Here is a 12,601-nt window from a genome sequence, read left to right as displayed (position 1 = left end):
TATTTAAATATTTTCACGCATTTATTGATACATTTAATGATTTAGATATGCACTAATGGTTAGGGATGCACAACTTTGCAGTTCAGATTGCTCTTAGCTCCGGCACTCTCCAAGGAAAAGACAACTTCACAATTTTCAAGACCTTTGACTTTAACCTGACCTTTAGTTTCCTCTGTTATCGCTGTTATCTTGAACATCTCATAGGGGGGAATGAGCACCTCTGCCTCTTGATCATAGTTTGAATAATTTTTCAAAGAAGCACCTGAACAGGTGTTAATTTTAAAACATGTCTTTGTACCAAATTCTTTCAAGTTCGTTTTGAAAGAGCTGGAAGTAAAGGAGCCAAACCGAATGATTTGGTTGAGTTTGCCACTAAACACATCCTTGACTCGTCTGTAAGTAATGTGACAGCCGTCATTTTCCCTCAAGATCTGTATGGCAGAAATCAGCAGGTATTACAAAGAGTGGAATTTGAATGAGGAGCCATAGACACTCCCGTTTGTCCGGACAGCCTCATTGAAATCCCTGAATACCCTGTTAGAGGTATAAAGACAGATTGCTAGTATATGATCTTTGGTTAGAGCCGTATCCAATCTTTTTCTGAATTTATTTTCAGCACAAGATGCTACGGCTTTCCAGTCATCTGATCTCTGTTCCTCAAGGTATCTGGCCTTGATTATTTTCATCATTGCTTCATTGCAGCCAAGATACATGTCATCAACCGAATCTTCAACCATGCTCAATGGGATGACCTTGTTGGCATCTCTTGCTTTGAGGTTGAAATGGATCTAAAAGGAAAACAAAGAGAAAGAAAAGAAACATAATTAAACAGACACTAGCTGGTTTTCCATTAAATTGGCAAGCAAATTTAAGCGAACTTTTTAAATGTTGCAAAAAAAAGTAAATTAAGGAAGTTTCCATGAACTGGTTTGGAGGGAATAAAGTGTAGTTTGGTTATAAATTAAGACACACTTTAATCCACCTGTAAGCAACAGTAGTATCCTGGGTGGCTCATCAGTCAGGATATCTCCTAAACTCTTAGAACCTGTTTCCGAAGCTGACTCTGACAATGATCAGGCCAAAGTATGTTAACCAAGAGGATCTCATTTACTCATCTTAACCAATTGTGATTATAAGAGCATGTAGGATTACACATTGATAAATGAATGAAAATCACTCAAACATCATCATCAGCATCATTGGTTCATTCTAAATTGTTCTTAGCTCAGTAATAGCTTAGAAATCCAGAGTAATTTATTGAGTCAAATAAACTTCACCACATCAAGAGTGTATAAGTCTAAATTAGAATAAAAGAAAATAACACTCTAATCCATGTGAATGGACACACAGCTACTGTTAAAACTGTATATAATTAACAGAAGACTATTTGGTATACTCATGCAACAAATGCTTTATGCATAATGCATTTCTGTTCATAATAACTGGAACCTCAAAGTATGGGTGATTATTTAATAAAAACTCACCAATATTAGAAATGAATGAACTGAAAATTGCTACTTTTACAAGACTTGTATCACAAGAAAGTACACTTAGATAATATGTCTCTAAATTAAGAAGACTTATTGTTCAATATTCCCCCCCCAAATCCACTTACCATAAAGGAGTCCACAGACAGCATCCAGCAAAGGAGCAACCATAGTGGTGGAGAGATCAACATGTTACCCTTCATCACTGCAGTCAGGAAAACTGTTGAATCGATGCACACACACACACACACACACACACACACACACACACACACACACACACACACACACACACACACACACACACACACACACACACACACACACACACACACACACACACAAAGAGTTAACAACAATAAACCTCATTACTCATCACTGTACAATTTTTTTAAATTAGTAACATAATACATTAGATGACATGACAATTTTGTTTTACCTCCAAATCAAATACTGACATTTTTGTATTTAACTACAGTTTTTTATATTTAAAAAAAACACTCATAAAAAAAATCATATTTGTTTCTCTACTTATATATCAAAATGAATTTTGCACGTTCAGCATGAACAGTTAGTTAAAATCACATTACCCTTAGAGTACTGGCACAGTACTGGCACAAGCTGCAGGTATTCTACAACATGTGGGATTTTGCTATTATAAAGTAAGAGCTCCACTATTTTTCATCATTAGAGAACATTACAAACAATATTAGTTAAATCATTATTCATAAAACTGGCCACCTTAGATAAGTAACTCACTTTGATATACAATAAAACATCCAATCCAATTATCCTTACCAAAATATGCTGATATAAACACATATTTTAAAGACGTAGTTAAACATGTATCTCAGTAATTCTTGACGATGTAATTTGTTTTTAATTACTGTGTTTGTTGCTGTTTTTAATTGAATAATTACTCATTTTAATTACTTATTTTTTAGTCTGATCCGATCTGATCAATTACTACCCAACCCTGCTAGTAACACTAATATTTAAAAAGAGTGGCATTATGAATGCTTAAATTATTTCGGGAAAAAAAGTATGATATTCTGAAGATGATTTGAAATATGAACTCACCAGCCTTCAGGTTGAGAAGATGGTGCGCAGCAAGTGAAGGTTTTGATCACACAACCGGTCCTCAGCATGTGTTCAGGATTCACGGTCAACTTTATATACACCTTGCCCTCGTGGTGAGACAGGTCACAGGACCGCACACATACGTGTAGAATTGGCACATTTTCCTAATATGTGGGCGGACTGTGCAAATGTTTTAAAGTGTGTGTATGAGTGTGCTTGTAGCTGAGTGGTGGGCCGTCAGGGCCTGCTAAGCCTTCACTGCTGGCCTAAACAGAATCACAAAGTTATAGCTATTTTATGATTGAATTGTTTTTCACAAATACACTACATGCACTATAATTATTTGAGCTTATTTTCTCATTGCTCTTCCTCTGTTGCTCTGCTTCCAGCCTGCAGCACCTGAAGCTTTTATTTAAGGAGAGCTTTCATCCAATCAGATTTCACCTCGATGTCTCTATGGAAGCAGAGCACTTCAAGCTGGCCTTTGCAGATTAAAGTACATGGAGAGTGGCTGCATCCTTGATTGTTATAGTCTTCAACCAATCAGATCAGGGTTCCCTCGCCGTCAGCCTGTTTTCCATTGCGCCTCCTCAGATGAGCGTGGTGGCGAATCTTTCCTTCTGGCTCGTTCTCTTGCGTGCAGTGTTTTAGTGCCACAGTTTTGTTGGATTGTTTTGTCATGTTTTGTTAGAACAAAATGTGACTGTTTCTTGTTGATGTGGACAACTTGCATTGTCCGTTAATGACGCCGCATCCCGTCATAATCCTAACCCCTACCCAAATCTTAAACAAAGTCTAAACACTAAAATGCCATAATTTAATTGATGGAGACATGCATTTTGTCCCCACAGGACTGGTAAAACACACACACACACACGCACACACACACACACACACACACACACACACACACACACACACACACACACACACACACACACACACACACACACACACACACACACATTCGCTGTGTTGTTTCTGTGTGTATCTTTCCTCTCAATTCAAAAGAGTGGCAAATAACTTTCCCCATCTAAATTCCAGTTTGTTGCACCTTTAAATACTACAAATAAACCTGTATTTGCCACGGTAAAAAAAAGTGTATTTGATTTGCATTTCTCTGCTCATGAAGCCCGACTTCTTTAACCATATCACCTCTTTTTACCCCGCACCTCTTTCTTCATGCCTTAAGAGTACCCAACACAATGCATGTTGATTAGACAAATTCACTTTTACGACTATGGAAGACACATTTGATCAATGTGTCATCGAAGCATTCCTTTATTCAGACCTGAAACCAAAATATAGCCTACTTGTGATTCACAAGAGGGAAACTGTTAAAAATGTGCACATGGTTTTGTATTTCAAGAAAGACTGACGTTGTGCTAGACAAATATTGTCCTGCGTAATGAGCTCTGAATCTAAACACTATGTCTGTGTCTGTAAAATGAAGGAGACAGAGAAAAGTTCAGAGTTTATTCAAGAAAACCTGCTGTCCCCAGGAACTCTGGACAATAAATTACTGACTAAACAGTTATGTGTTGCTGAATGTGGACTTAATCTTATTCCGTGTGTCCAGATAAACTAGAGCTCCAGCATATTCCCTTCATGAACAACGGTCAATTATCAATACTGGATATGAATTCCAATTTTCATAAAGTGAAATCATTGTGTAGGATTTTAAAGTTATTATTTTTGGCACCGTCTGGTGGTCACATCAAAAATTACACTGTGGTGGACAGCAGCTGTCTGGTCACGCACAGGTTTCTGGCTGAAAACGGTGTTCCTCTGTAATGCGTATATCCAGTTTAGCATAAAAGTGAGGATGCTTTGAGATGTGTTGGTCTGATGTATGTTAAAGAGTAACAAAGAATATATCCGAACGCATTTTTACCCAAACTAATCCACTATGATTTTAAAGCTATACATATTGGTATCGGTTGTCACGCTGTTTTACCGGCACTCTACTACTGCTGCCACTGGTTAACCAGAATTGTTGTTCAAACTTCAAAAGGCAGTACCAGAAGTGGTTCAGATTATTCCTCCCTCTTGTGTCATAAAAAAACAAAACTTGTTCTTACAAATAGGACTTATTGTTGCTGTGTTGGACCCATTGTGTAATTGTATACATTGCTGTCTACAGTGTATTTTTAGCAAGAGGGTTTTTATATTCCTACACTTACTTCAGGGGTTTTAATTATGGAGCTTTTGTTTTATGTTGATCCAGGATTTTGCATACAGGCTATTTAGATAAATTAATAAATTAGGTAAATTAAATTACTACCAATCAATTCAGAAAACAAATCAAAAGCAAATCCACATTTTATTGATGTCATAAAGAAAACTTGTACACAATAATATTTGTGATATATAGAGACACAAATAATGGCACATGGTGAGAGTATGGTGATTACATTTGTTGCCCAGCATTTTGGATGTATACAAACTCATGTGTGGTAATGAGGTTGGATTGAAGAAGCATCAAATGCAGTTTGCATGACAAGCCTAACATGTTTTCACTTCGCTCCACCAGTTGAAGAAGCATAGCTCTTGACGGCGTTGCAGTTTAGATTGCTCTCAATGCCTGCGCTCTCCAGGATATAGATAATCTTACAGTCACCCATACCTTTGACCTCTTGGCCCCTCATTTCCTTAATTATCTTGAACTTCTCATAAGGAAGGATGAGCACCTCTTCCTCTTCCTTTCCAAGACTTGAAGAATGGTTCAGAAAAGCCCCATAACAGGTTTTAATTTGAAAGCAGGTCTTGTTACCAAATTTTTTCAGTGTTTTTTTGCGAGAGCTGGAGGCAAAGAAACCAAATCGCATTATTTGGTTGACATTGCCTCTTAAGTCCTCCTCGGTTCTGCGGTAAGAAGTGAGGCAGTTTGTTTGACTGAGGATCTGTACAGCGGACGTCAGCCAGAAATGTAAGGAGTGATAGGGGAAAGCAGTGTGATAATTGCTCATACCCTTCCGGATTTTATCATTGAACGTTCTATAAAACTTTTCACAAGAAGATGTATAAACACAGATTGCTTGAATGTGATCTTTAGTTAGAGCCTCATCCCCTTTTATTTTTAGGTTGAGTCTCCTCTCGACACACGATTCTGCATTTTTCCAGACTTTCGCAAATGTTCCAGTGTTCTCTTCTTTAAAGTATTTTTCCTTGATTTTTGTTGTCATTGTTTCATTGCAGCCAAAGTACATGTCATCAACAGCATCGCTAACCATGCTCATTCGAATGCCCGGGTTTGCCTCTGGTAGATTGACGATAGAACTGATCTGGAGGGGAGGGATGAGAGGAAAAGTCATGAATTAGATGCAGTTTGTACCACTGTACATGAGTGTCTGCGGAGAATGCTCGGATATAGAAGAACTGCATGGAGTGACCGATTTTTGTTCGCCCGAAAGCTAAAATTTTGTTTCCACAGAATGTGCATTTTGTGTGCCTCGTGGACCGTACTGCTCCTTATGAATACTGAAGATTCTGCTTTGGGGCTTCGGGGCCTCACCAGATTACTTCCTTACTTCCACTTTGAGCGACATGTACATGTGTCCACAATTGAAGTTTTAAGAATTAAATCACATAGCTTAGATTTAAGTGGGTGGGTGGAATGTACCACTCACCTTCTTGGAGCACACGGGCAGCATCCAGCAGAGGAGCAAACAGACTGGAGCAAACATCTGCATGGCACCTTTCATCACTGCAGGTAAGCAAGCAGCCTCTGCATTTACACACACATACAAGACATGAGCAATGATAATAAAACAAAATGGCTTGATATATTCTATTACATATTTTGTCAAAATGAATGAGTGGTTTTGAAATAACTTACCAGTCTTTAAAAGAAGAATAGGTTCAGCACCTTTCTGATAAAAGTTTTTGACCAGACAAGGAGTTGTGAGTGGAGCGTTGTATATAAAGCCTCCAGACAGGTCACCACATACCACATACCACATCCGCGCACACACACACACACACACACACACACACACACACACACACACACACACACACACACACACACACACACACACACACACAGCTTCAACTATGATTTATTAACCGTGTATGGTAACAAGGTGCGACTGCCGGTAGTTTACACAGTTTAGGGGTATTCTGAATTTGAAATGCCAAAACAACACAATTGTTATAATGTTATAATATTAGCTAAACTTAATAGTCAAAAAGCTGTTTTCATATGTCATAGTTTTCCTTTAGGTCCCACTTGTACCAATTGTCACAACTTCGCAACTGAGGGATTGTTATAATCTAAATTACACATTACAATTTACCATACATGTTTTATCTAGTCTAGTCTTAAATCCCATGTTCATTTATTCTATGCAATACACAAAGAAACATGGAAACACAGAAAAGGGATTGTATACTGGACATCTCAAGTACAGAAAATGAAAGAATTGTTTCCCCTTTTGGATGATAGTTCACTTGAATTTGACCAGCAACATTTCTGTCCTTCCAACCTTATATGTGACTCTATATGCAAGTAAGCAAGCTATTGTCAAACGGTGAGGTAGTTTTGAGGACCACAAAGAGCAGCCACTGTTGAACCTGAGTATGAGAATTACACTCTGTAGCTATCACATTGTATGTCTCGTTTTTCTTGTTCACCATCATTTCCTGTTAGACGTGGCGGGCTGCAAAACCTACGTGTGAAATGCGTGGGCTCACACAATATTGTAAAAGTGCAAAGAGGTATGTGAAGACCCTGCCTTTACACAAATAAATAAATAATAATAATCTATTTAACAAGGAAACATTCATATTGTGTGTATCTGAAAACTCATCACTGTGAATGCAGAGAGGTTCATATCAACCTATAAATCACTGGTTTTCCCCACGATATCTGCTTCTTGAAACTAAAACATGATTACAGTTATGATCGTATGGCGCCACAGGGGATGTGTGGACTGTACAGGAAAGTAGCACAGGTCAAACTCCTGAAGTGCCGATGTAGCTTCTTTTGGTTCCCCTTTTGGCTTTACTTGATAGCAAGCAGTAGAGACATAGAGGAAAAGGGGGGGCATGCAAGAATGGTACAGGTTTAGAAATGAATCAGTTGTGATTACATGTGTCTTGGACCACTACGCCACAGGGTTGAATTAACGTCATTTTGTATTTGTTTTATTTTTTAGTAAGGAAAGGAATATAGCTGTTAATGAGCATGCTATTTTAGAAGGCATAGTCATCTCTGGGAGTTTCTGTAACCTAATGTTACATATGCACATTTCTAACAATGTAACATATCATCGATGTGTCTACATTTAAAATGGATCAAATGACAACATATAAAGTGAATTACTCACCTCTTAAGTTCCCCTCAGCTCTTGAGCATCTTTCAGCTCGTTGTTTTGGTTTTACACTGTGTATTGTCTCAGCACTATCATCTGTGCCATTCTAAGATCCAGCGAGCAGCTTGATTAACCCAAACATTGTTGCTAAGGTAGCATCCTGTGACACAGGGAGGTCCAACGTGCGTGCAAGACCCGCTGAAGTCCGCCGTAATCTGAAGAAATGTCCAACATTGAGTCCAACATGAGCCAACAATAATGTAGCCTTTTCAGCTATCTCCTGTGCTGCGAGGGGCAACCACATTTACAGACATTACATCTGAGCTGGAATGTAATAGTGACTTGTGAGAATGGCAGCACAATAAAAAACAAGGCTGAACAGTAATGTAATGGTATAGTAGGTTATCCAGTTAATCAGGTGGTCTTAAAGATTGTTTCAGCATCCAAAACAACAATATGTGTTGACCCAATGCCTAAAAAAACACATACACTTGAGCATGGTGCTATTTAACTAGCTGGCACAAATGCCCATACATCTGCTGCATCCTCACATCTAATATACTGATCACCAGCTTGTGAGTTGTGGTGTGCTGTAGGAGGGAAAACATGCAACCATGAGATAACTAAAAGTCTTCCAAAATGTTGGCGAGCTAGCCTGTACATTTGCGTTGATCAAAGGCGAGGTTTTGTTTTGTTCGCTCACTTGCTATTTTGTCAGTGCGAGCATGTGTTAAATGTAATGTCATGGTTGTTGTTCTCAAACCTCATTCAGCTAGAATACTTCATGAAGTCAAACCACTTGAGAGAGACAACAGGAGAAGAATAGTACTGTGTGAATCCATTCATTTTACAAGTTTCTGATGGCTCATTAACTAAACAGTCATTAGTGCCAAGGAACACACACACACACACACACACACACACACACACACACACACACACACACACACACACACACACACACACACACACACACACAGCCAATATTGGTCAGGGGTCCTCCCAAATGCAATGAGTATTAGATTCAATTAAACATTAATGTTTAGTGGAGGAGGTGTGTGTGTGTGTGTGTGTGTGTGTGTGTGTGTGTGTGTGTTTGTACTCCTAGGCACTAATGACTGTTTACTTAATTGCAGTTCTGTTTTGACTTAAGCTTTAGAATGCATGTATAGGCTATTCTTGTTTCCGGTCAACTCGAATAGAGAGCGTGTATCAGGTTTGGTGGTTGATCGGCCTGGTGGTCTGATGCCTTATTACTGTTGATACCTGACTCTGATCTCTTCTCACAGCAGACATGTCATAGTAGGAACAGCACAGTTATATTTAATAACACTATTGATGGCTTATTTCCAATAAGAGGAAGTGCATGCTGGCCCACTGGGAAAGCTAACCGGGACACTAAGTGGTTCTGAGCCATCGTTAATGTTATCAATTTTGCCTGCTCTTTTCCTACTGTGTCATGTCAAATGTCTTCTGTGAAACAGGCAGATTAACAGGTATGATGTTTCAATGATTTTCCAGCAGATGGCAGCATTGTCCAAATATTCAACACCCAATCCTTAACTTGCCTGAGCCATTCTCAACATCGTGCTCCTGTTTGCGTGTGCGAGTATGTGTGTGCAAAGCATGTGTGGCTATGCCTCAAACCTTCGGCATTTTGATTATTTTTCAATTTAATCCTCAGTCGAGGAAACACAGTGAGAACAGGGGGGGAAGGCAGGGCATGTTGGAGAGATACAGGAGAGGGGAGCAGGGAGGAACGAATGGATTGCAACAACAGAGGGAGGGAGAGCAGATACAAGATGCTCTGAGAACCGATGAAATGCAAAGACGGGGGGGCAAGGGTGGGGTGAAGAGAGGGAGAAAAAAAATAGAGAAAGGTTGGCATCAGTCTCCCGTTACACTGTAGGCCCAGCAGAGGAACGAGAGAAAGACAGGCAGAGCCAGATATGGAGATTGTGAAAAAACAGGAGCAAAGCGTGAAGTAGGAGTGCAAGCACACCGGGAACGTGAAGCTCACAAGATGACGCGAAGGATTGGTGGAGAGTAGATGTTTGGCTCAGCTGTGGCATACCTAGGAGAGCAAGAGGAACACCGTAATGCAGCAAAGAGGAAAAGGTAGAATAAGAATAGAGCCAGTGGAGAATGAGCGCAGTACAAAGTATACACAACAAGGTAATAGTGTGTGTATGTGTGTGTGGGTAGAGAGGGTGTATTGTTCAGTGAATTATCTCCTGCATTCCCAGGTGTGAAACTAAGAAATGAATGCAGCTAAAAAATACAGAGAGCAGGGTTTGTATGGGTGGGGAGGATGGGACTGTAGAGTCAGAACGGCAGGTACATGCTGTATCACTGATGCAGAGAGAGAGGAAGAGGTAAGTAGAGGAAAAGAGACGGTAGCAGGAGCAGTATTGGGACAGTGGGAATCTCAAAGATGTGAGGATGTGAGGAAGTGAGCAAAAAGGAAGAGGGATGTGAGGAAAGAGAGAACAGGAAGGGAGGGTGAGCGATTACGGACACGCGTGAAGAGGGGAGTGATTTACGCAAGTGGGGTTCGAGAGAAACTTAAAAAGTAGAGTGTAGGAATGGAGGGAGCTAGATTGCAACGGAGAGAAGGGTTTTGTAAAGTAAGGGTGACTCAAGGAGGGGAATGGAACAAGAGAAGGATTGAAAACTGCAATGGGAAGAGCGGAAGGATGCAGGAAAAAAAGAAAGTAAGGGGAAGAACTTAAAGCGGGGAGTGAAGTAGTGAAAGAAGCATTGGGGAAATCAGCCATCGGGGCAGTGACAGAAGGAAGAGACTCGGCAAGTAAAAGATTACAGAGATCTAAAGAGTAGGGAGAACAGAAAGAGCAAGAAAAGGAAGGAAGAGTCATAATGTGCGGATGGTGAGAGGGAGCAGAGCCTGCATGCCCTGCCGCTCAATTGGAGTAAGTAGAAGCTTGGAAGAAAGAGGGATTAGGGAGGGAGTGAAGGGGAAGTGAAGCTGAGAGGGGAATACTTACCTTTACTTGCATCAAGGATGAATGGACACATTAGAGGCAAAGTACAATATCTAGTGTAATTTACACTGAATGATTTGAGGAGAAAGGTGCAGAATACGAAATCGGGAGAAATTCTATTGCCTCTCGACGGCACTGAACAAGGTTGATGGCTGAGCCGGTGGCTCGCAACCAGCAATGCTAACAGCGCAAACAATGTTTACCCGAGGTGGTGGTGGTGGGGGGGGGGGGGGGGGGGGGTTCTAGCCAACCAGTTTGTGCACGCTCAAATGCACAAACATGCACTAGCATTGGTACTGTGATGGAGATGTGGGATGGATAATAAACTGAGTGAGAGTGAGCCAACGCGTTTCAGTATACTTTTCAGTGGATTTGCCCCAGCTGATATCAACAGGGATGAAAGGATGACAGGACAGGGCGAGCGAGACTTCAGAGAGAGGCCTGTGGAGGTGACAAGGCAATATGATCCAGTTTACTCGGATAGTGAATCGGCTTTTCTACAGAGAAAATGTGTTTTGCTGTATGGATATTATTGTATTGGGGTTTTTAGTGCATTGAGACTAGAGCTTTCAGACGTTACTATAAATAGAAGGAATAGTGGAAATTTCTCCCACTTTCTAACTCAGTAGTAATGCAATGGTAGACATAAGGACATCAGGCTGAAGCAAAACAATAAGAAATGGCAGGGGGAGACATGAAATGGACTGATGTTTGGAGAGTGGATGATGGAGGGAGGAAAACTGCCAAAAGCAAAGTGGAAAGAAGTGTTTCACTTTCAGTGAATCAGATCCGGCAGATCCATGGAGAACAGAGATATGAGTAGGAGGAGGGAGAGAGAAATGGAGGAGAGAGGCAACAAAAGAGGGGGGAAAGGAGGTGTATGGGTAATACGTTTGGGTGAGTTAGTGCCAGTCGACGCAGTAGAAGGGATCCTCTTCAAGTGGGTCACAGGGGCTGCAGAAACAGACATTTATCATACATGACAGCACAGCATTGTGTATACTGTGTATTGGTGTGTGTGAATCTCTCCATTGTTTCCCTTGATTCAGCATACAGTTTTGAAAGGTATGTGTCTGTCTGTGGATGTGTGTGTGCATATTATAGGAAGTCAAGCATCGTTGACAGGCCACAGATGCTGCAGCAGGTGAGGAGATACTGTTTATTTTCCCTCTCTCATGCTTCTTGCTCCGCCATTTTTTACTTTTCTTCTTCTATATACCATCTCCTGCCTTCTCCTATCTAATGTGACCACTTTGCTTCATTGCTCTCCTTTTTTAATTTTTCAATTTCTTTCTCTTCTTCTTTCCTTCCCACCCACACTCTTGAAATGTCCATTTCAACATGACTCGTGCAATTTAGGGACCTTGTGAAATAATATAAATACATCCCTATTAAAAAATACACTGTATTTACTGGATACAACTTTTAAGAGGCCATTGGCCGATCTGAAATAGAACATGTTTGAGAATTCTAAGAAAAATACATCTACCAAAAGTCATTACTTTTACATTATCACTATCAGATCTTATTGGCCAAATAGCTCAAATGTGTCATGGTACTATATACTGCCCCTAATCCTAAATCATATTTCATTTTCAGAGCATTATTTTGTGGGAAGAGATCCATATGTTGTGCTAACATATTATTATCATCTTACTTAAGTGTGCAACGGGGATGGGTGATACCAACAATATTTTTATCAAATAAGATGTTATAC

The 12,601-nt window shown here is 40.1% G+C and overlaps 2 protein-coding genes across 2 annotated transcripts; both read right to left on the bottom strand.

Moving 5' to 3' along the window:
* Positions 1-59: 59 nt before the first annotated feature.
* LOC306737485 (ecto-ADP-ribosyltransferase 5-like) lies at positions 60-1,678 on the bottom strand (the record flags this gene model as incomplete). Its single annotated transcript, XM_079219218.1, is given in 3 exon segments — positions 60-455; positions 459-788; positions 1,616-1,678. Coding segments are annotated over 3 exon segments (789 nt in total).
* A 3,405-nt stretch (positions 1,679-5,083) lies between these two features.
* Positions 5,084-6,259, bottom strand: LOC306737484 (erythroblast NAD(P)(+)--arginine ADP-ribosyltransferase-like; the record flags this gene model as incomplete). The annotated part of the gene is made up of 2 exons (XM_079219217.1): positions 5,084-5,851; positions 6,197-6,259. The coding sequence occupies 2 exons, from the start codon at positions 6,257-6,259 to the stop codon at positions 5,084-5,086; spliced, it is 831 nt and encodes a 276-aa protein (XP_079075343.1).
* Positions 6,260-12,601: the final 6,342 nt, after the last annotated feature.

Source organism: Taurulus bubalis (genome assembly GCF_910589615.1).
Source record: "Taurulus bubalis genome assembly, chromosome: 6".
Classification (NCBI taxonomy): domain Eukaryota; kingdom Metazoa; phylum Chordata; class Actinopteri; order Perciformes; family Cottidae; genus Taurulus; species Taurulus bubalis.
Note: the sequence above shows the minus strand (reverse complement) of the source record. Positions and strands in the feature narration are given on the sequence as shown.